Source organism: Macrotis lagotis, chromosome X (genome assembly GCF_037893015.1).
Source record: "Macrotis lagotis isolate mMagLag1 chromosome X, bilby.v1.9.chrom.fasta, whole genome shotgun sequence".
In the NCBI taxonomy this organism is placed as follows: domain Eukaryota; kingdom Metazoa; phylum Chordata; class Mammalia; order Peramelemorphia; family Peramelidae; genus Macrotis; species Macrotis lagotis.
Window position 1 is genome coordinate 127,176,782 of NC_133666.1, and position 25,096 is coordinate 127,201,877.

At 36.3% G+C, this 25,096-nt stretch overlaps 1 protein-coding gene and 1 pseudogene across 1 annotated transcript in view; one reads left to right on the forward strand and one right to left on the reverse strand.

Moving 5' to 3' along the window:
• BRI3 (brain protein I3) overlaps positions 1-25,096 on the forward strand; it is a 40,572-nt gene that overhangs the window by 2,208 nt on the left and 13,268 nt on the right. The window contains exon 2 of the mRNA XM_074207118.1: positions 757-856. Within this exon, the coding sequence (XP_074063219.1) occupies positions 757-856 (100 nt within the window). The remainder of the gene's footprint in view (positions 1-756; positions 857-25,096) is intronic.
• On the reverse strand, positions 19,848-20,569 carry LOC141503288 (N-alpha-acetyltransferase 10 pseudogene; annotated as a pseudogene).

The window sequence follows — 25,096 nt, forward strand, 5'->3', positions numbered from 1 at the left end:
TTTTTAGTACTCAGGTTACTGTTTAACTTGAAAAGTGAACTTGAAGTTGAACTGGTAAGCACTACTGACACATCCTGTCACCATTTGAATGCAAATGTAAGATAAACATTAGACTACTGGTTAAAATTGTGATAAATGGTCTTTGAATCTAGCTATCAAGGATCTTTTATAAGTAGTTCTTACGGGGCCAGTTATTGTGCTTGCACTAACCTGAATACACTTTTAATAAGTGAGTTTAGCCAGCTCAAATGAAGTCTGTTATTGACTCAAATGCAAGTACTGGAGTGCACCTGAAACTGAGGTGACGCTTTTTTTTGGCTAATAGTGTAATAATTAGTGTAATAATATTCATATCATTCAACCCAGAATAGTGAAGAAAGCTGCTTCATATATCATAAATCAAGATACAAATCTATGTTATTCCCATCATATTTTAAATAATCTGCCTTGAAATGAAGTATTGATTATTACAGACTTAAACTCAGGTATTTTTAGACCTGATGCTGAATATTTTACAAACCAGGTGATTTTCACCTATTTTTTTGGTTATTAATGAGAAACTGTACAATATGCATATTGTGAGACATCTTCTCTTTAGGAAACTGCCATTTTTGCTTTCCTCCTCCCCCTTCCCCCATCAAATAAGAGTAAGGAAATTTAGTTTTGTTGGTTCTTTAGGATTGAGTTTTATGAAATATTCATTTTTTCCCCCCTTTCCTCTTCTCTTTCCTTGGATGTGATGATTGTTCCTGATAGGTCGGCCTGCATATACACCTGGATCCTACAATATTCAACCACAAGGTGTGTTCCAGCCTTCCAGTACCATAGTAGTTGTTGGAGGCTGTCCAGCCTGCAGGTATGGTAGCTCTATCTACATTGAATTATTATTACTTTTTAAAGAGAGTGACTTCTTGTTTTAAGTCTGGCTTCTTCCTACTGTCCAGTTTTCTTACACATTACTTCCTTCTTTGCACTCTGTGATCCAGTAACACTGGCTGCCCTGTTTGAGCTCCATTTCTAGACTTCTGGGTGTTATCCATGCCTGAGAGACTTTTCCTTCTTTTCACCTTTTTCTCAACTCATATCTCATTTCAGAATTTCCATGCTTCTTCAGTAGTCATTTCTCAGTATGTTTTTTTCCTCTTTTTTCCCCCATTCCTGCCCCCCTGTACTTTTTTTCTGAGATTACCTAATATATATATATATATATATATATATATATACACACACACACACACACACATATACACACACACCTTATATACCTTCATTTTTGTATGTGTGTTGTCTTCCCCCCTCCAACAACTGTGAGCTCCTTGAGGGCAGGGACTGTGATTTTGCTTTTATATTCTCAGTGCTTGGTATAGAATCTGTCACTTAGTTAACACTTAATAAATGTTTATTGATTGACTCAACCAATTTAAATACATTCACACAAAATCTAACAAACCAGATTGTTTGGTCATAAGGAGACAAAGGTATAACTGCAAATAGATGTCAATTTTGGGGGGAAATTATTAGTAGGAAAGGTTGATGTACATGATTTGTAGCAAGAGGAACATTTGAGAGTGTTATGTTCCAACATGCCAGGCCCTATTCTCTTAATTTCAGTTGATGGATGATCTTGCCTCCTCTTTTGAGAAGATATAGACCATCTAATAGTAAGCTCCTTCAGCTTCTTTCTCTTCATCTGAACATTACATTTTCTTCACTCATCTTTGTGTTACTCTTCCTTTCCATAGTTTACTTATGAGTATGTGGTGGTAATTCCGTCTTTTCTCCTCTCCTATTGAAGTTCAATCCATTACTTTATCCATTCTCTTTCTTGCAAAATGATTCTCCCTCCACTGACTCTGTTGCCTAAAAATAAGTTTAAGTGACCTTTATTTTCCTCCCTCTCCAAATTTCTTGACTCTTTCCATTTATTGCCTAGTTTATATACTCTTTCTGCTGCTACTTCCTCAGCTCCTGCTCTTTCCACTGTTTGTTTTCTTTGTTCTGCCCTCATCATTCTACTGAAATAGTTCTTTCAGAAATAACCATTGCTATCTCCAAAACTAACGGGACTTTTTTTGAACTTTGTTCTTCTTGATTTCTTTGTAGCATTTGATTCTTTTTTTTAAATTTTTTTTTAAATTAGAGATTTTATTTTATTTTATTTTATTTTATTTTTTTAGATTTTTCAAGGCAGTGAGGTTAAGTGGCTTGCCTAAGGCCACATGGCTAGGTAATTATTAAGTGTCTGAGGTAAAATTTGAACTCGGATTCTCCTGACTCCAGGGCGGGTACTCTATCCACTGTACCACCTAGCCGCCCCCATTTTATTTGAATTTTACAATTTTTCCCCCAATCTTACTCCCCCCCCCCCACAGAAAGCAATTTGTCAGTCTTTACTTTGTTTCCATGTTCTACATTGTTTCAAATTGAGTGTGATGAGAGAGAAATCATATCCTTAAGGAAGAAACAAAAAGTATAAGAGATAACAAGATCAGACAATAAGATATCTGGTTTTTTTCCTAAATTAAAGGGAATAGTCCTTGAACTTTGTTCAAACTCCACAGTTCTTTCTCTGGATACAGATGGTATTCTCCATTGCAAGACAGCCCAAAATTGTCCCTGATTTTGCACTGAGGGAATGAGCAAGTCCATCAAGGTTGAACATCATTCCCATGTTACTGTTAGGGTGTACAGTGTTTTTCTGGTTCTGCTCATCTCACTCAGTATCAGTTCATTCAAATCCCTCCAGGCTTCCCTGAAATCCCGTCCCTCCTGTTTTCTAATAGAACAATAGTGTTCCATGACATCCATATAGCACAGTTTGCTAAGCCATTCCCCAATTGAAGGACATTTACTTGATTTCCAATTCTTTGCCACCACAAACAGGGCTGCTATAAATATTTTTGAACAAGTGATGTTTTTACCCTTTTTCATCATCTCTTCAGGGTATATAGACCCAATAGTGGTATTGCTGGGTCAAAGGGTATGCACATTTTTGTTGCCCTTTGGGCATAGTTCCAAATAGCTCTCCAGAAGGGTTGGATGAGTTCACAGCTCCACCGACAGTGTAATAGTGTCCCAGATTTCCCACAACCCTTCCAACAATGATCCTTATCCTTTCTGGTCATATTGGGCCGTCTGAGAGGTGTGAGGTGGTACCTCAGAGAAGCTTTAATTTGCAGCATTTGATTCTTACTACCCCTTCTTTGAATTTTCATCCCTTGACTTCCATGATACCTCTTTTTCCTATTCTGACTATTATTCTAGTCTCTTTTCAGTAATTTCTTGTTTACTCCCTCTAATTCTTTCCTTAATCTTTTCATCTATTTTTCCTTTTAAACAAATTCATCTACTCAGCTATTGATTATAAACATGACTCCTAAATTGTTAGCTCTAAATATTACTTTCATCTTGATATTGACATTTGAATCTAATGGTTAGCAAGGCAACCAGGTAGAAATGGCCAGCATTATTCAAAGGGAGCTTATCCTCTTTCTTTGTCTTTGTAAATTCCTATATTTGTTATTGGCTTTTCCATTTTTTTTTGCAGATGAAACATTTTTTTCCCTTCTTTCCATTCTCATTGTTATCTTAATTGAGTTTTATCCCAATTTCCTGGAGTTGTATCATCTTTTTATTTTTTATTAATCTATTTAATGTTCAAATGTATTAAATTGACAAGAATGTTATCAATGGTTCTGAGTCCCAAATTTTTTCCTTCCCTCCTCTTCCTTTTCTTCCTCCCAAGACAGCAAATAATCCAATATAGCATATATATTATATATATAATATATATAGTGTCATATTTAACATAATTTCATATTATGTGAGAAGAATCAGAATTAAAGAGAAAAAAACATGAGAAAGAAAAAAGAAAAAAAGATTTTAAAAATGAAAATAGTGTGCTTTGGTCTGCATTCAGATTCCATGATTCTTTCTTTGCAGGTGAATAGTATTTTCCATCACAAGTCTTTTGGAATTGTCTTGGACCACTGTATAGCTGAGAAGAGCTAAGTTTGTCATAAAGGTCATCATACTGTTACTGTTAATTGTGTTCATTGTTCTCTTGGTTCTGCTCACTTCACTCAACACTTTCTAGGTTTTTCTGAAATCTGCCTGCTCATGATTTCTTAGAGAGAAATGGTATTCCATCACATTTATATATAACAATTTGTTCAGCCATTCCCCAATTGATGGGCATCCCTTCAATCTCCAATTCTTTGCCACCACAGAGTTATTAAAAAATACTTTTGTGCATGTGGGTTCTTTTCTCTTTTTTAATGATCTCTTTGGGATGCAGACTTAGTGGCATTGATAGATCAAAGGGTATGTATGCCCAGTTTCATTACCCTTTGGGGCAATTGGGGACAATTCCTAATTGCTCTCCAGAATAGTCGGATCAGTTCACAACTCCATCAACAATGCATTAGTGTTCCCAGTTTTCTCATATCCCCTCCAACATTTATCATTTATATCTTCTGTCATATTAGCCAATCTGAGAGATGTGAGGTGGTACTTCATTTTGTTTCTCTAATCAGTAGTGATTTAGAGCAGTTTTTTTCTTTCTTTTTTTTTTTAAGGTTTTTGCAAGGCAAATGGGGTTAAGTGGCTTGCCCAAGGGCGCACACCTAGGTAATTATTAAGTGTCTGAGACCGGATTTGAACCCAGGTATTCCTGACTCCAGGGCTGGTACTTTACCCACTGCGCCACCTAGCCGCCCCTAGAGCAGTTTTTATATGATTATAGATAGTTTTAATTTCATCTGAAAACTATTCATATCCTTTGACCATTCATCAATAGGGGAATGACTTGTATTCTTATCAATTTGACTCAGTTCTCTATATATTTTAGAAATGAAGCCTTTATCAGAAATACTGACTGTAAAAATTGTTTCCCAGCTTTCTGCTTTCCTTCTAATCGTGGTTGGTTTTGTTTTGTTTGTGTAAATCTTTTTAATTTAATGTCATCAAAATTATCCATTTTGCATTTTATAATATTCTCTTATGTCTTGTGTTGTCAGAACTTCTTCCCCTCTCCATAGATCTGACATATAAACTATTCCTAATTAGTTTTTGGTATCACCCTTTATGTCTAAAATTTAGATAGTAATTCATGTACCCTTTTTGACCTCACCTTGGTATAGGGTATGAAATGTTGGTCTTTGCCTTGTTTCTGCCATACTATTTCCCAGCAATTTTTGTCCAATAGTCAATTCTTATCCCAGAAGCTAGAATATTTGGGTTTATTAAACAATAGATGATGATAATCATGTACTATTTCTTTTGTACCTAATCTTTTCCAGTTGTTTCATTATCTTATCTGGTCTTCCTTGCCTCTCAGTCTTTCTAAAAGCAAGATTATGATCATGTTACTCCTTTGATCAAAAACCATTAGTTTGCTTCCCTTTCTTATAAAATCAAGTCCACACTCTTTGGTATTACATTTTAGGCTTTCTATTAACTGTTTCTTATTTACATTGACAATTTTATTTTCTGTTATTCTCTTAAACACATATAACCTGTGTGTTAACCAAATAATTCTCTATCTTGACCATGCTTGCATTGTTCTGCCTTACTCATTTATTTGTGCTTTTCTCTCTGTCTGGATTGTATTTCACCCTCTATTCTGATGCTGTTCCAACCATCTATTACCTTCTTAGTGCAGGTGCTACTTCTATATCTTTTAGTGCCTTTTGTGCACTAGCTAGAGGTTAAGCAATGACTTTTCTCAACACTTTTTTCTATTTTAAAATTTTTTTTCAGTTTAGAAAGCATTTACTTTCTCCACTATCTTCTCCAGCTCCCTCCTTCTTCCCAACCATAAAGGGAAAAAAAAAATGAAAACAAAATCCTTATAGTAGATATTCATATTTAAGCAAAACAAATTCTCACCTTGGCCACGTCCAAAAATAGACGTTTCTATATCTAAGAATTTATTATCTTCTGCGTAGATGGTAAAAAGGTATCATTATTGGTCCCCTGGCCCAATATTGGGCTATTGCATTGCTCAAAATTTTATATAAATTATTTTGTTTTGCATGCTTTACTCTGCATCAGTTTATACAGATCTTCCCCAGATTTCTCTAAGACTCTCATAATTTCTTATGCTTTAATATTCTATTATAATCATATATTATAATTTGTTCAGCCATTTCTCAAATGAGAAATACTCCATTAGTTTTCTTTTTTTTTTTTGCAAGGCAAATGGGGTTAAGTGGCTTGCCCAAGGCCACACAGCTAGGTAATTATTAAGTGTCTGAGACCGGATTTGAACCCAGGTACTCCTGACTCCAGGGCTGGTGCTTTATCCACTACGCCACCTAGCCGCCCCTCCATTAGTTTTCAGTCCTTTGATTCCACAAAAAAAAATAGTTCTATAAAAATATTTTTTTATTTGTGTGGGTTCTATTTCTTTGAACTCCTTTGGGGTATATTCTGTTACTACTGCATCAATGTACAATTCAATGACTTTTGGGGCATACTTTCAAATTGTTTTCCAGAATGACTGGACCATAGTTCCACCAATGGTGCATTAATTGCCTGTTTTTATGCGTCTTCCTTAATATTTATCATTTTTATTTTATGTTAATTTTTCCAATTAGATGGATATGTTGCTTTTTTTAAAAATTGTTTTATATTTATTTGTGTATGTATCTTATTTCCCCTCCCCTTCTTGAAGGCAGGAATCATGTAGATTTGGATTGCCAAGGCATCTTACAGAGTAGCTTGTATAGAGGGCAAAATGCTTGCTCAATGTATTTAAGATTATTAATACCATTTAAGAATATTTTAATTGTTCCTATTTTTTATTCTTTGGTTAAGCTCAATGCTTTTGATTAAGGTGATTGTGTGGGTTAAGAACTTGGCTTTGTGGACCCAGGAGTTTTGTTTTAAGGGATGAGTTAAATGTATGAAACAGTGTGATTCTGATAGGGATAAGGTATTCAATTCTTTGCATTTTCTGTATACTTGAGTCAGAAGGAGGCATTGAACTAGTGGCAATTACATTTTAATAGATCTGTGAATCTCATTAACTCTATTGGTGCAAATCTCCATCTTTTCACAGCTATATGGGTTAGGAAGCAGCTGTTAACACAATTGGGTAGCATTCTGGACCTGGAGTCTAGAAGAGTTGAGTTTGGTTTCCTCAGGCTTACAACCTATGTGTTGTTCTCAACTCCTCACTTTCTTCCTTCTTTCCCCATTATTCAGTCTGTTGCCAAGCTCTGTTTCACCTTTGCAATATCTCTGATTCTTCTTCCTCTCCTATGTCCCCTCCACTGACTCTCCTCTGGTGCAGACCCTCATCACCTCACAGCTGCACTGTCCCAGTACTGGGCTGCCTCAAGTCTTTCCCCATTCCCAGCCCATTCTTTATTCAACAACCAGAGTGATTTTTCTAAAATGCAGGTCCATCCACATCATCTCTCCTACTCCATCTCTCTTAAACTCCTGTGACTCCCTTTCACTTCCAGGATCAAAGACAAAACCTTCTGTGTGGCATTTAAAGCTCTTCATAACCTAGTCCCTTCTTACCTTTTTAGTTTTAGCCCTGCCCCCCCCATCCCCATTATTCAAACCAGTGATTGACCTCTTTACTATTTCAGAATGAGACCTCTATATCTGTTAGCTCTGGGCATTTTCTCTGGATGTCCTGAAATGTTCTTCCTTATCCCTGCAAACTAGCTTCCTTTATTTGTTATTGTTCAGTTGTTTTAGTTGTATCTGCTTTTCTCATTTGGGGTTTTCTTGGCAAAGATATTGAAATGACTTGCTCTTTTCTTCTCCAGGTCATTTGACAGATGAAATTGAGGTAAACTTGGTGAAGTGATTTGTCCAGGGTCACACAGCTAGTAAGTGTTTGAGGCCAGATTTCAACTCAGGAAAATGAGTCTTCCTGGCTTCAGGCCCAGCATTCTTTCCACTATTTTATCGAGGTATCCCGAGTCTCAGTTAAAACCACATTTTCTATGGAAAAACCCCTTTAATTCTAGCTCATTCCCTCAGTTATTTTCTATTTTTCTTATATTTAAATTATTTGCATATTCATTATTTATCTATTGTCTCTTCCATTAGATTATCAGCTCCATAAGGGCAGGGATTGGCTTTTGGCTCTTTTTTTGTATTCATAGGACTTAGCATCACATCATGGCAGCTAGGTGATGCAGTGGATAGAGCACTGACCTTGCAGTCAGAAGGACAGGAATTCTAATTCAGCCTCAGATGTATAATTTTACTAGTTGTGTGACTTTGGGCAAGTCACTTAATCCTGATTACCTCACATCCAGGGCCAACTCCAGTCATCCTGTTTCATATTTGGCCACTGAACCCAGATGACTCTGGAGGAAAAAGTGAGACTGGTGACTTAGCACAGCATCCCCTCACTGAAATCTAATTCATGTGCTTGTCAGGGTATCACGGCCCTGCTGTCATGATCTTCTTTGAGAACTAAGGACAGGCATCATTATCTCATTATCATCATCATCATATCTGGCACAAAATTAGCCATTTAATAAATGTTTATTTTATTTTATTTTTTTTTAGATTTTTTTTTTTTTTTTGCAAGGCAATGGGGTTAAGTGGCTTGCCCAAGGCCACACAGCTAGGTAATTGTTAAGTGTCTGAGGCAGGATTTGAACTCAGGTACTCCTGACTCCAGGGCCGGTGCTCTATCCGCTGTGCCACCTAGCCGCCCCTTAATAAATGTTTATTGACTGACAGTTACTCTCAGGCTTGTGGTGAGGATCAAATGAGATAATAATTGTAATGTACTTAGCTCATAGTATGGGGTTTAATAAATGATTGTTCCCTTTCCCTTTTAAGTCCTTCAGAGAGGAACTTCCTAATGCTCTGGAAATGATTCTCTAGGGCTTTTAATATGTGGAGGCTGGCATAATAGATTGCCAACTACAAGATTGAGCTGCCTCCTTTTTCATTTCCAGTGTAATTGGAACTATACCTCTGCATTGTCTAGTTACAAGTGAGTTCTGACTATTATTATGCTGAGACTTTAGAAAAGTTTGAAATTAAGTTTAACAGGAAGAGAACTACTCAGGTGAATGGATAGTACTGGGGAAACTGATATCTCTTGTTCTGAAAAACTTTCTGGGGGAATATTTACTGCATATAACCTTGAATGAATTGAGGGTTTAAGTTAAAGAACTCACATTTTTCCCCTAGAGAGAATACATTCAAATATAAAGAAGATCAAGTTACTGGATAGACAATCAGTATGGGTATGTATGGCTATATTATGATAGTCAAATCATTTGCACAATAATGAGGCTGTCTGAGGTGAGGCTAATTTGAAATTGCATAATCCAATTAAATTCTTGTTTGGCTTTGAAATGGAGACTCATTTTTAATTTAGATCTTGCCTGAGTTTAGTGCTTGTCTAGTGGATTGCTGGTATTGGATATATCAAATTTGAGATGTCTATAGTACATTTATTTCAAGGGATCTTAGAGGCCCTTAGTGATACAAGACTGTAGCTCATGAGAGAGCCTAAAGTTGGATGGACACAAACACATACACACACACATATGTGCATGTGTGTATAAATCTGGGAAATCATTTACAGAGATGATAATTGAACCCATGAGAACTGATGAGGTAATCAAATGTCTTAGGATAAAGTGAAAAGAGAAGGGGACCCAGGACAGAGCCTGGGGTGGGGAGGGGAGGGGAACAGCTATTAGTAGGACCACTTTAGAAAAAGAACTAGGGAGGAAGCTTGATAGAGAGGCTAGAGTACTATCCTCAACTGTAAGGAAGAACTGGGTTCAAGTTCAACCTTTGACACTTACTGGTTTTGTAATTCTGGCCAAGTCACTTTTGTAGAAGCTAAAATGATAGCTTTTCTATTTACTTGAACAGAAAATGAATATGATATGAATAGTATTTCTCTAACCTAAAGTCCTTACAGATTTTTCCCTTTAGAAAGAAATATGGCCAGAGGTCTAGAACTAAAGCTAAGGTTTCTGGGTAACCAGTTGCTCACAAGTTAAGGACATTTCCTTCCCCATACCCTGAAGGAATGAGAGTTTTGACCCACCACAAGGTTGTATGGTGAATAATTGAACCTTTTCCTGAATTCCTTGGGGATTTTAGTGTATTGATCACTGAGAAATTCCTTTGACTTAAGTAAGGAACTTGTTGGGAGTGGTTTGAGAAGGAACTTTTTTTTGTTAAAGATTTTATTTATTTTGAGTTTTATAAATTTTCCCCCAATCTTACTTCCCTCCCTCCATGCCCTACAGAAAGAAATTTGTCAGTCTTTACATTGTTTCCATGGCGTACATTGATCCAAATTGAGTGTGATGAGAGAGAAATCATATCCTTAAGGAAGAAACAAAAAGTATGAGCTAATAAGATCAGACAATAAGATAATCTATTTTTTTTTCTAAATTAAAGGGAATAATCCTTGAACTTTGTTCAGACTCCACGGGTCTTTATCTGGTGGTATTCTCCATTGCAGACAGCCTTAAGTTGTCCCGGATTGTTCCACTGATAGAATGAGAAAGTCCATCAAGGTTGAACATCACCCCCCATGTTGCTGTTAGGGTGTACAGTGTTTTTCTGGTTCTGCTCATCTCATTCAGTATCAGTTCATGCAAATCCCTCCAGGCTTCCCTGAATTCCTGTCCCTCCTGGTGAGAAGGGACTCTCTAATAGCTTTTCAAGATTTAATGAGTCCCGTCTATTAAAAGTTGAATGTGAATGTAAAACTTTGTTTTTTAACCTATTTTGACCTTTTCCTTGTTTAAGATAACTTAAGTTCAAACTTTAAACCTTCTTGTCTATGTTTTGTTTTTGGCTCTCCTGTTCTCTTTCCTTCATTAATAATAATATAGCTACAACTACTACAATAAAAAAAATGCCTTGCAGCCCCCCACCCTTTTAGAATGACTGGAGCATTTCACAGCTTCAACAGTGATGATTTGATGTTTCTATTTTCCTAAAACCTATTTAACAATTGTGATTTTCTTTCTTTTCTTTTTTTTTTGGATCAGCTTTGCCAATCTGATGGGTATGAGGTAGAATCTCAGTTCCTTTATTTTGCATTTCTCTAATTGTTAATGATTTGGAGCACTTTTTTGTGTGGTCGGTAATAGCATAGATTTGAAATTGCCTGTTCATATCCTTTTCCCATGTATTTCTTGAGAAATGAGTCATTTTCTTATAAATCTGATTCAGTTCATTTCTTGGATATGAGACTATTATGAAAGAAACTTGTTGCAAAATTTTTTTTACCCCAGTTACCTGTTTTTCCCTTCTAATTTTAACTGTATTAGATTGAATAGCTTCTTAAAGAATTTTGAAAGCTTTGGTGGGAGGTTTGTATTGGTTAGCTCCTATATTTGTTGGAGATGGAAAGCACTCCTTGTACTTTTCCTCCAGATGCAATGGATTATGTAATATTAGAATAATGAGGGTTTATTAAGGATCCAGTTTTATTTGATGAGGGCACAAGGTCAGTAGTTATGTAGATTCTGAGACAAGGCACAATCCATTCAGGCACTTCTAGGGAGGCATCTCAAATCCTTATACAGGATAGATTGTTCTTTTAGGTAGATTGCATTAAAAGGTTCTTATAAAGAGAGCTTTTTATATTGACATTGAAAATAAGTGCTAATCAGACTCCGAGTTGCTCAGTATCATTATCTTAGGTACATAGGCCAATTTGTTAGTCAGTGGAAACGGAAAAGTTACTCATTCCCTTCTTTTCCCCCCTTTCCTTCCCTTGCTTCTGTTCATTTTTGCAGGTTGTTTTGTTACAATTAACTTTTGATTAAAATATATGAGTATGTATGTGAAGGGGGAGACCATTATAGAAAAAAAGGATTGGTATACTAGTAGAGGATCTAAACTATCAGGTGAGCAGAAAATAATTACTAGTTTTTGATTGTATTGTATCTCTTTTCTTATGGTTTGAAGGGACTATTCTTCCTTTTTCTTTTTAAATTTTATTTATTTAAGGCAATGGGGTTAAGTGACTTGCCCGAAGTCATGCGGCTAGGCAGTTATTAAGCATCTGAGGTCAGATTGGAACTCAGGTTCTCCAGGGCTGGTGCTCTGTGCACTGTATCATCTAGCTGCCCTTGAAGGGACTATTCTTAAAGTTGTGTGGAGCACATCTAATGTTCCAAATTCTTAGACTGTATTGTCTTTTTTTTTTTTAAACCTGGAATGAGTTTCATTTGATAGAGAAGTCATTCCCCTGATTGCAAATAATTCTTTTCTGCTCAACTTTGTCAGGTTGAAAGTTATTCTAGTATAATTCCTCAGTATAGTAATGGGTTTGAATAATAGTATGTTTGTTCAAAGGTTTTAGTTTGTGTTATGCCCCTCCCCCCTTTGGTGCTTATGCTGGAGTGGTTGCCATTTCCTTCTCCAGCTCATTTTACAAATGAGAAAACTGAGGCATCCAGGGTTAAGTGACTTGCCCAGGGTCACACAACTAATAAATGTCAGAGACCAGACTTGAACTCAGGAAAATGAATCTTTCTGACTCCAGACCTAGCAGTCTATCCCTGACCCACCTAGCTGCAGTATTAGTATTTTATATAGGACTTTGCTTCCTTCATTTGGAAAGTTTGGTTGGTGGTGTGAGGTTGAGAACAGTATTGGCTGAATTTTCTTGGAACCTAATAATAAGTAGTATTAATTTTGATTCATTAAACTATGCTTGACCATAAATTTTCTTGGAATTCTTCTGGATATGTATATGTACATATATGTATATATATGTATGTGTATATATATGTACATATATGTATATATATGTATGTGTGTGTATATATATATATATATATATATATATATATATATATATATATATATATATATGGGTATTGCCAATCCTGCTTTGTGAACTTCTGAAACTAGCAGAACCAGTAGAAAATCTTTTCAGTTGAGAGTCAATACAGGGATAAATTGCTCATTCTACAGTGTTGAATCTCATAAGTTAGATCTAGTATTGCTCTCTGCTGTGCTTCTTCCCTCTCCAGGTTGTAGCCTAGGAACAGCGCATTGTATCCTTTTTGAGGTCATTGACTTTTTTTTTTAGGTTTTTGCAAGGCAGTGGGGTTAAGTGGCTTGCCCGAGGCCACACGGCTATGTAATTATTAAGTGTCTGAGGCTGAATTTGAACCCAGGTACTCCTGATTCCAGGGCCAGTGCTTTATCCACTGCGCCACCTAGCCGCCCCATCATTGACTCTCTTTTTTTTAGGTTTTTTTTTTTTGCAAGGTAAATGGGGGTTAAGTGGCTTGCCCAAGACCACACAGCTAGGTAATTATTAAGTGTCTAAGACCGGATTTGAACCCAGGTACTCCTGACTCCAAGGCCGGTGCTTTATCCACTACACCATAGCCGCCCCCAACACCACCTAGCCGCCCCCCCATCATTGACTCTTAAAATGTCATTTGGCTTAGTATTTGTGTGAACCTAGGTTAAAGGCCTTCTATATGGATTGGGTATAGTATACATACAGATTAATACTGAGTTATTTATGTCTGAGATTTGAGAACATCATCTATACTTAACTATCCTTAAGCCAGTTAACCTACATCTTTCATTACTAGTGTTCTGTGGGGAAACTTGTATTCTGTATAGGAACAAACACCCTTGATAAGTTATATCCTAAGTAAGACCCTATTTGTATCCATTTAAATCTTGTTTTTACTCAGGTAATAAAATGCTCAAAACAGTTTCTTGATTTGACTTTTACATTGATTCATAAAGTGCTCTATATTTTGCTTTTTAAGTAAAAATTTTGAAATAAATAGCATCTTTTCATTTGCTTTGGGAATATGTGTGTGTTTACACACACACACCCATATATAATATGTGTAATCATATATACATATATAATGAACAAATATTAAACTTTTTTAGAGTAGTATAAATAATAGACTTTATAAACTGTACTCTATAAATAGTGTTAAGTTATAAAGTGCCTTATAAGCAAAGGTTTTAAAAATTATTTAAAACATTTCACTAATTTGGACATTATTTTCTTTTACTGTTTCCAGATTTGAGTGTTGCTTTTGATGTAACATAGTTTTAAGTTTTTTTGTGGCATTCTCAAAAAACAGAATGATAGCGTGCTAGGAATAAAGAACCTTGATGTATTGAATATGGGTTTTATAATGTCAGGTATAGATAAACAGGGAAGTTTTCTAATTTTTTTTCCTTCAAATCAAATATTTTTATCTTTAGCTTGGTTTCATAAAGAAGAGATTTTTTTCCCCTCTGTGGATTGGTTAAATAAAAAAATTAAGTAGAGAATTTAATATACAATAAGAAAATAGATTTTTAGTGCTGGAAGGTTCTTGAGACCATCTAGTCAGTCTACCTCTCTCTCCTTTCTCCCCCATTTTACAGTTAAGGAAATTAAGATCCAGAGAGTGTTATATTTGCTTATTTTTTGACTCAACTAGTAAATTTCTTTTTTTTTTTAAGATTTTATTTTGAGTTTTACAATTTTTCCCCTAATTTTACTCCCTCCCCCCACCCCCAACAGAAGGCAATTTGCCAGTTTTTACATTGTTTCTATGGTATACATTGATCCAAATTGAATGTGATGAGAGAGAAATCATATCCTTAAGGAAGAAACAAAGTATAAGAGATAGCAAGATCAGACAATACGATATCAGTTTTTATTTCTAAATTTAAGGTAATAGTCCTTGTTCAAACTCTATAGTTCTTTCTCTGGATCCAGATGATATTCTCCATTGTAGACAGCCCCAAATTGTCCCTGGTTGTTGCACTGATGGAATGACCAAGTCCATCAAGGTTGATCATCACCCCCATATTGCTGTTAGGGTATACAGTGTTTTTTTGGTTCTGCTCATGTCATTCAGCATCAGTTCATGCAAATCCCTCCAGGCTTCCCTGAATTCCCATCCCTCCTGGTTTCTAATAGAACAATAGTGTGCCATGATAGACATATACCACATCAACTAGTAAATTCCAAAGGTGGATGCCAACTCATCTTTAATGACTATTAAGCCAGTCTTTGTTGACTATATTCTGTATTTTTCCCAATTTAGAGCTGACCATTTATTAAAAGAAAGGAAGAAGTTATACTTAACTTTAATTATTTCATGTCTTTTCAAAGTGATGAACTTAAATGGCCAAAATAATATATAAGTCCAATTCTTAGGATTGGTATCTTTTTAGTACATGTATGTGCATATTTGGTATTTAAATTTGTGTTCCTGTCAAAGCTCATAGAGAGTAGCAACAGAATAAGCCCTCAATCCTTATCCCTAGGAAATAGGTAAATGGGTGAGAAGTCTCAGAGACTCTTTCTCTTTTTCATCTCCCTTTTCCGTCTCCATATCTCCCCCCCCCCCCTTCCCTCCCCTTTCACCTTGGTTTTCAGCTGTGGTTGGAGGATATTTGATGTAATCTTCAAAAGGGTTACTTAGAGCAACCCCTTTGGGATCAGTATTTCAAGCCTCAAGCAAACATTGGATGTTTTCTTTTTTTCAGAAGCCAAATGCTTCTGACTTTGTGATAATTAGAGAGTGTACCTGTATCCCCACATTGGTAGCCTTCAGATCTCCTTGGGGTTGATAGAGGATATTTTACTAGGATTAGCCCTCACCTAGGCAGCTGGATTTGTGAAACTAGCTCTTGTGGCTACAATGTTAATGTCACTGGTTCCTTTAACCAGTCTTACTTCATGAAAACTTTGTGTATTCATATTACTTTCTCTTTGCAGTGCTTTGTTTGTAAATGTTATTTTGCAAATAACTGAGTCTTTTCTGCCCCAAATTGGGAGAATTTCTTATCTGAATATATATATTTTTTGCAGATAGGTAGAGCAGACTTACCTGTAGGTAAACTCACTGCTGCTGTCTCCCTTTGACTTTTTCAACTCAAGACCATGATAAAAAGTTTTGTACTTTTTAGTAAGATAAGATTTTGATATTTGAAGTCTCTTAGGGGTGTTTTAGTTCACAAGGTTATAAAAGTTTAAATTAGATTTTATGTGCATGGAAGATTTGTCTTCTCTTCCTCTGAATCTTCTATGATACTTCAATTTCCCTGTCTGTAAAATGGGAGTAATAGCAGCATCTGTCTAACAAACTTGTTGTGATGTTCAGAAGAGGTATTTGTGATGCACTTGGGGAATCTGACATTTAGAGTTGCTTAAATCCTTCCTTCTTTCTTTTCCTTCCTTTTCCCCTCCCCCAAGCCTTTTCTCTATTTTTTGGGTAGTGGTGGAGGTGGTGGAATAGATCTCTCATTTTGCCAGTTTTAAAGTTTTAGTGATCTGTGATTTATAGCTATTGGGGGGGGGGTTGATTTTTTTCTCGGAGAGCAAACTTTGAACTCATAAAAACTTAGTCCTAACAGAAGTATCACCAGAACACTGTAGGCAGCTGTCCTGAGTCATAACACAACTCTTCCTTTATATCTTATAGACTACTTTAAAAATGATCTAGCCTATTAACTGAAGGGGAAAAAATTTCAAAATCAATTTAATAAGGCAACACTCCTACATTATCCTTTTATTTAGTGATTCTCTAGTTTAAAATAACAAAGTAACAAATACCACATTCCATGATAGCAAAATTTAATAAGTTGAAAAGTAATCCTTTTTTTTTTTCAAGTAGCCTCTGCTTTAACATGTTCATAATAAAACTGATGATTGGAAGAATAGTGAACAGTTTTCATTTGGCAGGTATGTCATAACTATTTCAAAATAGGCATGCCCCCCAATATGACTAAGATAATGGTCTCCAAATATGGGGTAGCTAATGGTTCCAGTTGTTCACTGAGTATTTCTTTCTGAATAAGGGGGAAAGAGACAGAAAGAGTCTATGTTTGTGAATAATAGCTTCCCCAGGCTTTTAAGGCACCAGTGCTTCCCCTTTTTTTCAGTCCTCTTGACAAAAAAAATACTGTCTTAATTTCGAATTTGGTTTGATGGAGAGGCTTGCTCTGTTACCTAATCAGCTGGCCTCTCGACTACTTCCCCTTCCTAACAAGGCCACAGTCTGAAAACCAGAGCAAAAAAATGGAATCCCTCACTGTTGGTCTGACAAACTTGACCCTTTACCTCCTAGGATTTAAGGCAGTCAGAGACTGGGGCATTTTGAAAGGGTGATCTGAAGGAGAGGAGGAGGAGGATGGAGCCATTTTGTCCCAGATAATTGCTTACACAGTTGTCCATTTGTATTTAAAAATGAGGGGCAGGGTGCCAAAAGTGCCTGTGGTTTTCTTCAGCTCAGACTGATTCTCAAAAAACTTATCCCTTTAAAGGTCCAAAAGATTAGTGCTTTGTGGAGATCACAGGGATCAGCCCATCTTCTAGATAGGTTTTCTTCTTGGAGATCATAGATCAGATGTTCATAGATAGAATTTCATTAGTAAGTAGTTCTTAGATTTGGCTGCTTGGCCACCCTTTTGAAAGTTGCCTTGACTCCTCTAGCTGTTAATTCCAGGCAGAAAAAGACTTACTATAAAATTAAGGATGAGGACTAGATTTCCTGGGAAATTCTTCTCTTATCAGAGCATCTACCAAGGCAAGGGGAGTTGCCTATAAAAATTTATACAAAGGAGTATTAAAATTCGGATGACCGAAAGAAAAAAGTATTCCAGGATGATTGACTCATTTGGCCTTAGGGTTACAGACTATTACTCTAAATTTGGTTTTGGAGCAAAGAAAGCATTGATTTATGTTAAACTGATAAAGACTGTATGCTTATTAATTAAGAACAATCATTATGTTATCTCTGGAGAAGGGGGTATAAGTTCCTTTGTAGTTTGACACCCTTGTTAAGTATCTATTCCCCCTCAGCCTGTTCCCTATTTACTTTTAGTTTTTGCGAGGCAATGGGGTTAAGTGGCTTGCTAGGTAATTATTAAGTGTCCAAGGCTGAATTTGAACTCAGGTACTCCTGACTTCCAGGGCGGGTGCTCTGTCCACTGCGCCACCTAGCTGCACCCCCCCCCACATTTACTTTTCAGAATGAACATAAACCCTACTATCCTATTATGTTCTGCCTTCTAGCATGCAAGTTATCCATGGTATTCTTTCTAGAGAAGCTCAGGCAAGAAATTCAATAGAAAAATAAAAATTTTTGAGTAGATTCAAGCTGCCTGTTGTTTCTCAAAATGAATCCTGGGGATTGAAATGATTTTTTTTTTTCTATTTGCTCATCCAATCGCTACTTACTATTTTTACACTATTTTAGCTGTTGCCACAAGACTCTTACTAAAGTTTAGATTGTGGGACTTGGTCGGATTTGCAAACCTAGATTAGGGAGGTAGCCTTTGGCTCCTTTCTGCCTCTCTGTGAGTTGGATGAACACAATAAAAATATCCTGATATGTGATACTCTGTGTTCGTGCTAGATCTAGGAAGAAACGAACTCCAAAAATGATCTTTGTTCTCAGTGAACCTTTAAGTTAAATTTGGAAGAAGTTAGAACCAAGTCTGTTAAGTCTCAGTAACAAAGCCTATCACATTTAAAGCTCTGCGAGAGCTATTCCATGATTAACTGGTTAAATTCAGAAGTTAGCAACTTATATATTTTTTGGGGGAAAAAATCACTGAATCACTAATTGTGCCTATATATGAAAATAAACATTTAATAGTGCAAAAGGCAAAAAATACTTAGAAGGGAAGGGAAAAATGGCATGCTTTTGTTTAGGCTGGTGATCCATAAACATTAAGAAAAGCCTATATATTATAGTCTTTGATATCTAGGATTTTTATTTTTAGTGAGAGATGTGATTATTTGATGTTTAGGGTGAGTGAGTAACCTAAACTCAAGTAGAAACTGCTTCCTAGTGTCAAATATTGACTTAGAAAACTACAAACGAACATTATATTGTATTGTATTTTTATTTACTTTGTTAAACATTTCCCCACATGTTTTTTTTGATCTTTGCAAGGCAGTGGGGTTAAGTGACTTGCCCAAGGTTACACAGCTAGGCAATCATTAAGTGTCTGAATCTGAATTTGAACTCTGGTCCTCCTGACTCCAGTGCCAGTGCTCTATCCACTGTGCCACCTAACTGCCCCTCCAAATACATTTTAATCTGATGTTGGGGGATTGATGTAGTTTCACTCCTCTCATCTAAAGAACCTGAGCCTTTCCCTAAGCTCCTGTGGCCTCTTAGCAAGAGACCCAAGTATGTTTTTACTTATGAGCTTCTAGGCTCTAAAATCAGGTGGTTCTCTTAACTTATTTTCTGTCTTGAACTTCTCTGGCAGTCTGATGAAGTCCATAGATCCTTTCTCAAAAGAATGTTCTAACTTCAAATAAAGAAAAAATTACAAAGGAAAACCAATTATATTGAAATTCAGTTTTCAAAATATTGGAGGGGTGGGAGGGTAGATTACCAAGTTCATAGACTCCAGGTTAAGAACCTTTGCTCCAAAAAAAAGTTGACAGTTAACTGTGAGAATTCTTTCTTTTGTATTCTGACTTAGGATAAGTAGTGGTAGGCTAGGGATGTGTTCTTTGTGTGGGAGAATCCTATTTTTAGTTTTCCTCTTGGGGAATAGTAGCAGCAGCATAAACTTGGTGGGAAGTCTGTAAAGTTATAGAAATGATTGTCCTTATCCTCAAGATACTTACAGAATATTGGGTAAGACAGAACAGGATAGACCCAGATTCTGGAAATTCCATATAGTGGAAAGAATGCTTTTCTCATTTCTAGCTGTTGAAATTCTTTTCTTTAGTTCCAAATTCAAATGTCAACTTTATGAAGCTGTCTCTGATCTAGTTTGAAGTTTCCAATAAGCTCTTCCTATATTCTCTTTTTTCCCCTACAGAAATCCACAGCCCTCAGCACCCCAAATGGTTTAATTAGAAGAATTGATCAGAGGACAAGGGGAGAATTACAAAGACTGGGTTGGCTCATGAACATCCAGGGTGGGGGAAGGATGAAGGGAAAGAAGGGGAGGAGAGGGGGAGAAGAGGCAGTGCTCTCTGTGGTCTTGCTGACTTCACTAAGGTCTTTGCTGTCACTGCTGCTTGCTACCCTTGGCTGTGGGGCCTAGGCCCTTCTCCTCAAAGCAGCAGTCCCCCACGTGGTTGGCTTTGAGGCCCATCTTGATCTCTGGGGAGACAGCACAAGATGTTTGTCTTTTTCCTTTATCTTCAGGTACTTCCTCAGCTTTTCTGCCATCAGATCCTGCTTCATTAGCATAGGCATCTTCTTCATCAACATAGTATTTAGTTCCACTTCACTAATCTGAAAGTTAAGTGTATTGGAATACAGTGCAGAACTACCTGGTTACTTTTTCAGACATACAAGGAGACATAGTTTGTAATGAAGTATTCTGTGATGGCCCTCAAGACCTAGTTCATGAGCTTCTTGCTAGACCTAGGTGATGATGGGGACACTTTAGGTCCAGGGATGTGGTATGTCTAGATCTACCTCCATCTTGGCTAGGACATAGCCCTGATCTTCCCATTCTCATCTTCAGCAATGTAAGAGAGCTGAGGCCATGATAGACCATAATAGAAATAGTGTTTCACCTGAGAGTTTTCTGGAAGACACAGCAGGTTAGAGTGCTGCATTTTCATCAGGTCTTCTCATTGAGCACTGCATTGATACCAAAACAGATAATCTCTGCACTTCCAGCCACCACCAATGCTGCTGCCAGATCTTTGTAGTCTCTTTATGTGTGCTATTTTAATAATCTGAATTAATTCATTTAATATCTGAATTTTAATTTAATATTAGAACTCATTTAATTCAAGTGAATTTTTGGTAACTTATTAACAATTTAGACTCAAGCCATGTGATTATGCCTAACTTTTCTCTAAACTCTTTGAAATTTGAATTTCCTTAAGTCTCTGGTAGACCAAGACATTGGCCCAGCAATGTACTCCTTAGTTATCAGAAGCCCTAGTGTGAATATCCATTTTCTTCTAAGATTTCATGTTACTTAAATTCTACCAATAAGCTCTTCCCTTATTGCCTGGAATCATATTCAAAGGAACACTTCCCTTGATCATTTCCTCTTCTTTTTGAGAAATGAATTTGTCACATTTTCTTCTTGTAGCAGAATGAGACTTGGAGCAACCATCTCATGATTGAAGTTCCTCATCACTGATATATTTTGCTTGTTTTGTGATCTCTGAGAACTTATCAACTATTTTCTCCACTGGGGCAGGTACTTTGTAATGCGTTTTGGTTTCTTTCTCTTTGGAATCTCATCCAAAAGGTCTCCATATGTCATCTTCTTTTTCTCCTCAAGTTCTTGGATTTCCACCTAGGTATATATAACTACTTACATTTTTTTATTAAGAAGTAGATCATCATCAACAGATGTGGAATTAACATAACATAGAAATTTATCTCCAGAAAACTTCCCCAAAATGGAGATTGATCTTGAAACTTTGAGTCACTTATATAGCCCTTTTTGAGAAATTAATTTTAACATGATTAGTACTAATAACATTTTGCTTCATGCCCCTTTCTGTCTCCCATTGTAATTTCCTTTGTGTTTTAAAGATATTTCATTGATACTTTTTGTTCTCTTATTTTTGGCATCATTATCATTTCCTCTTGCATTGTCCCCTCACTTTCTCATTTTTGCCTTCCTGACTTTCTGAAACTGTCCACTATAATAAAGTTTAGTCAAGCAGAACATTTGTATTGGGGTTCTTGGAGGAAATATGTAACTTATTCTTGCACTCATAGCCCATAACTTCTAGACCAAGAAGTGAGAAAGATGTTTTATCATCAGTCTTCCAAAGTTGTTATGATTAGTTGTTTTTTTTTTTTAATACTGTTGTTATTGTAAAAAATAGTTCTTCTGGTCATTTTACTCTACATTAGTTCATTCATTTCTCCTCCTCCTTTTTCTTCTTCTTCTTCTTCTTCTTCTTCTTCTTCTTCTTCTTCTTCTTCTTCTTCTATTTTAAGGATTTTGCAAGGCAGATGGGGTTAAGTGGCTTGCCCAAGGCCACACAACTAGGTCATTATTAAGTGGCTGAGGCTGGATTTGAATTAAGGTACTCTGGACTCTAAGGCTGGTGCTCTCACCATTGTGCCACCTAGCCGCCTCTCATTCATATCTTCTTAAGGTTCTCTGAATTCGTCTATTTTATCATTTATATGTGTCTCCTTGATATAAACTCACAGTATTTTAGGGTTGGTCGAATATCCCTGTATTTTACAAATGAGGAGATTTAAGTGCTGCTTCTATCAATTCAGTTTCTTTTGTAACTTTAAAAAACTTTTGAAAGTTTTTTGTTTACGTTTTTTGTTTTGTTTTTTGATTTTTGGATTGCACCAAATTTGGACTGCACCACTGACTTATTGGTTGTTTGATTTTTTTTTTTGGACTTTGCCTTCATTTCATTATTATAAGAAGCTCCCGTGAAAAAAAATTCCTTTATCCCTGCAGATGAGTATCTGTTCTATTGTATAATGAAGCCTTCTTTTGGCTACAGAGAAATTTTGACTTGCTAAAAGTCACAAATCTTAGGTGAATTGAACAAAGAGGACTTTGGATACAATTAGTAGGGGAAAACTATGAAAAAGGTGACTTGGAGATTTTAATATATCAAAAAGAAGTGGAAAAATGGTGCTATAGGACAGCATTCAAAACGTTTTAATGTTTAAAACTAGATATGATGTGTATGGGCATTGAGATGATTTCCTGTTGCAAAAAATTTTTTTTGGGAAGTAGTTTGGAAGTGAGCTCTAAAGCTAACAATAAGGGCTTCTAGTATGTTTTTGTCTAAGAAGGTCTAATAGAGGATGATGCTAATACTCTATCAGTCTTATTGGAGTGGTGAACATTGTTTTACTATACTTGGACAGCATCTTGGTGGGTGTGGAGAAGGGGTTAGTTCTTTGAGAAAATGCTTTCTAATTGCATGTTCCGGTTGCAAGACTGGAAGTACCTCGTAATTATGTATTCTCAGCCTGCTGAATCTTGCAAGTCATAATCATAAGTCTTTAGTTCAGAGAAATAATTTTACCAAATTTTAATTGTGAAGCAACTAATATTTGTTTCAGGGTAGATTTGTTCGTGCATCTCTTTTGGCTGACTGCATTCATTCAAATGCATATGGCATGTATATTACTGGTCATGTCATTAATATGAAGTAGGGAAGACAGTGAAACTGAAGTGACATTTGGATGTCCTATTGTTTTCATTTCACCCTAATTATTTTGTCCCTTCAAAAGTAATTTTTACTCTGAATCTTCACCTTTTGCTCATATCTAAATCAAGTATGCGAAATGCTTGCTAAACATTTTTAGTTAATAAGTACCAATTGCTTGCTATTTATTAAAAGTACTGAATTGAGTGAAGTGTACAAAAATTAGTTAATATCTTCACTTCCTTCTCCCTCGCCCCCCCAAAAACCAAAGCACTCAACACACTTTTGACTTGGAGGGGGGAATAATTTTTAAGGAAGGAGGGAAAATGCTAAACAGATTTTTGAAAAAGCTTTTAAAAGAAGAGCTTCATGTTAAGATCATCCTCATAGCCAAGGGATAAATAGCTGGGACTTGCCTCATCTTGACTTAGACTTTGTCTCCTTGCATTTGTTGGGGACAAAGAAGAAGGCATGTAAGAACAGGTTGAGATGGAGATCAGTAGTTGCTTCTTCAGGGCAAGGGATTCTTAATGTCTTGGTACCTTTGAACTCTATGACTCCCAAAGTTTATAGTTAAAAGTTGGCAATAATAGAAGGGGACAGTCTAAATTATTCCCAAGTTCTATTCCAGCTTTAAAATTCTAACTTTCCAGAGAGAGCAGCATTCAAAGTTCAGTCTCTTTTAATGAAGGGCCTTTGTCCTGTTCTTTGCTTTCATTAGCATTTTGTTGTTTGGATGGTAAATGGCAATTCATATTCTTTTAGCTGTCTACTTTTTCACCTGTTCACTAGTATCATTATAAAATTTAGTTTTAATTTGTTGTAATAGAATTGGACCCCCAGGAGCTCAAAACACTTAACCCTTTGGACATAAATGTCTCCAGCTCATTTGTTCCCATCTTTCCCCTCTTACCCCTGAAGTTATGTTGATGTTGAGTCATTTCAGTTCCCTCCCCCATTTGGAGTTTTCTTGGCAAAAATACTGGAGTGGTTTGCCATTTTTCTAACTCATTTTACAGATAATAAAACTGTAGCAAACAGGGAAAAGTGATTTGCCCAGGGTCAAACAGCAGTATCTGAGGTCACATTTGAATTCCTCCTGACTGCAGGGTTGGTGCTCTATCCCCTGCCTATTGCTACCTTGTTGCCTTTTCTGAAGTTATATGGGGATTTAGTAAAATTTTTTTGAAGTGGTGGAATTAGATGGTCTCTAAGGTTCATTCTAACTTTAAAATTCTATGTCTTATCTATCTACAAGTTAAAAGTTTTCTGACATTATTAGGGATTAGTACTTTTTTTTACTTGATAGATAATAACATTGTGGAATTTTAAAGTTAGAATAAATCTTAGGGACCATTCAATTCCACCTCTGTAATATATGTTGAGCAAATCAAGGCCAGGAGGGCTCAAGTTACATGTTCAAGTTGGTGGAAAAACCTGGAACAGTGGAACCCAGAGTTTTCTGTCTTCTCAGTCTTTTTTAAAAAAAATCAGTTAAGTTTTCCCTATGAATATAGTGTCCACACTTTCAGAAATAGTTTCAGAAAAATTATGTCAATATCAGTCCTGCATCTATCATTAAAAGTGGGGAAATGATAATGTTAAGAACCTAATGTAGAGGATCACAGATTTAGAACTGAAAGGGATATTAGAGGCTGGCCAATCCATACCCCTCAGTCTGCACATGAGAAAATTGAGACCCAGAAAGTTGATATGATTTATCCCCACAAGTAATGGTAAAGGTTGGATACGAACCCACATCCTATGAATTGAAATTTCTTTTTAATGTCCTGTGCTGCTTTCAGTTCGATCCAACAAGCACTATTAAGCTCTTATCCTGTGCCAGACAAGCATTGTGTTTGGTATCAAGGATATGTAGAAGAAAAAAAAAGAGACAATCCCTCCTCTCCAGGAGCTCACATTCTGTTGTGAACATTGCAAAGGAAATGCTTGAGTCGTTGTTAAATGTTTTCAAAATGCCATATTCAGGAGGAAATGTTGTTG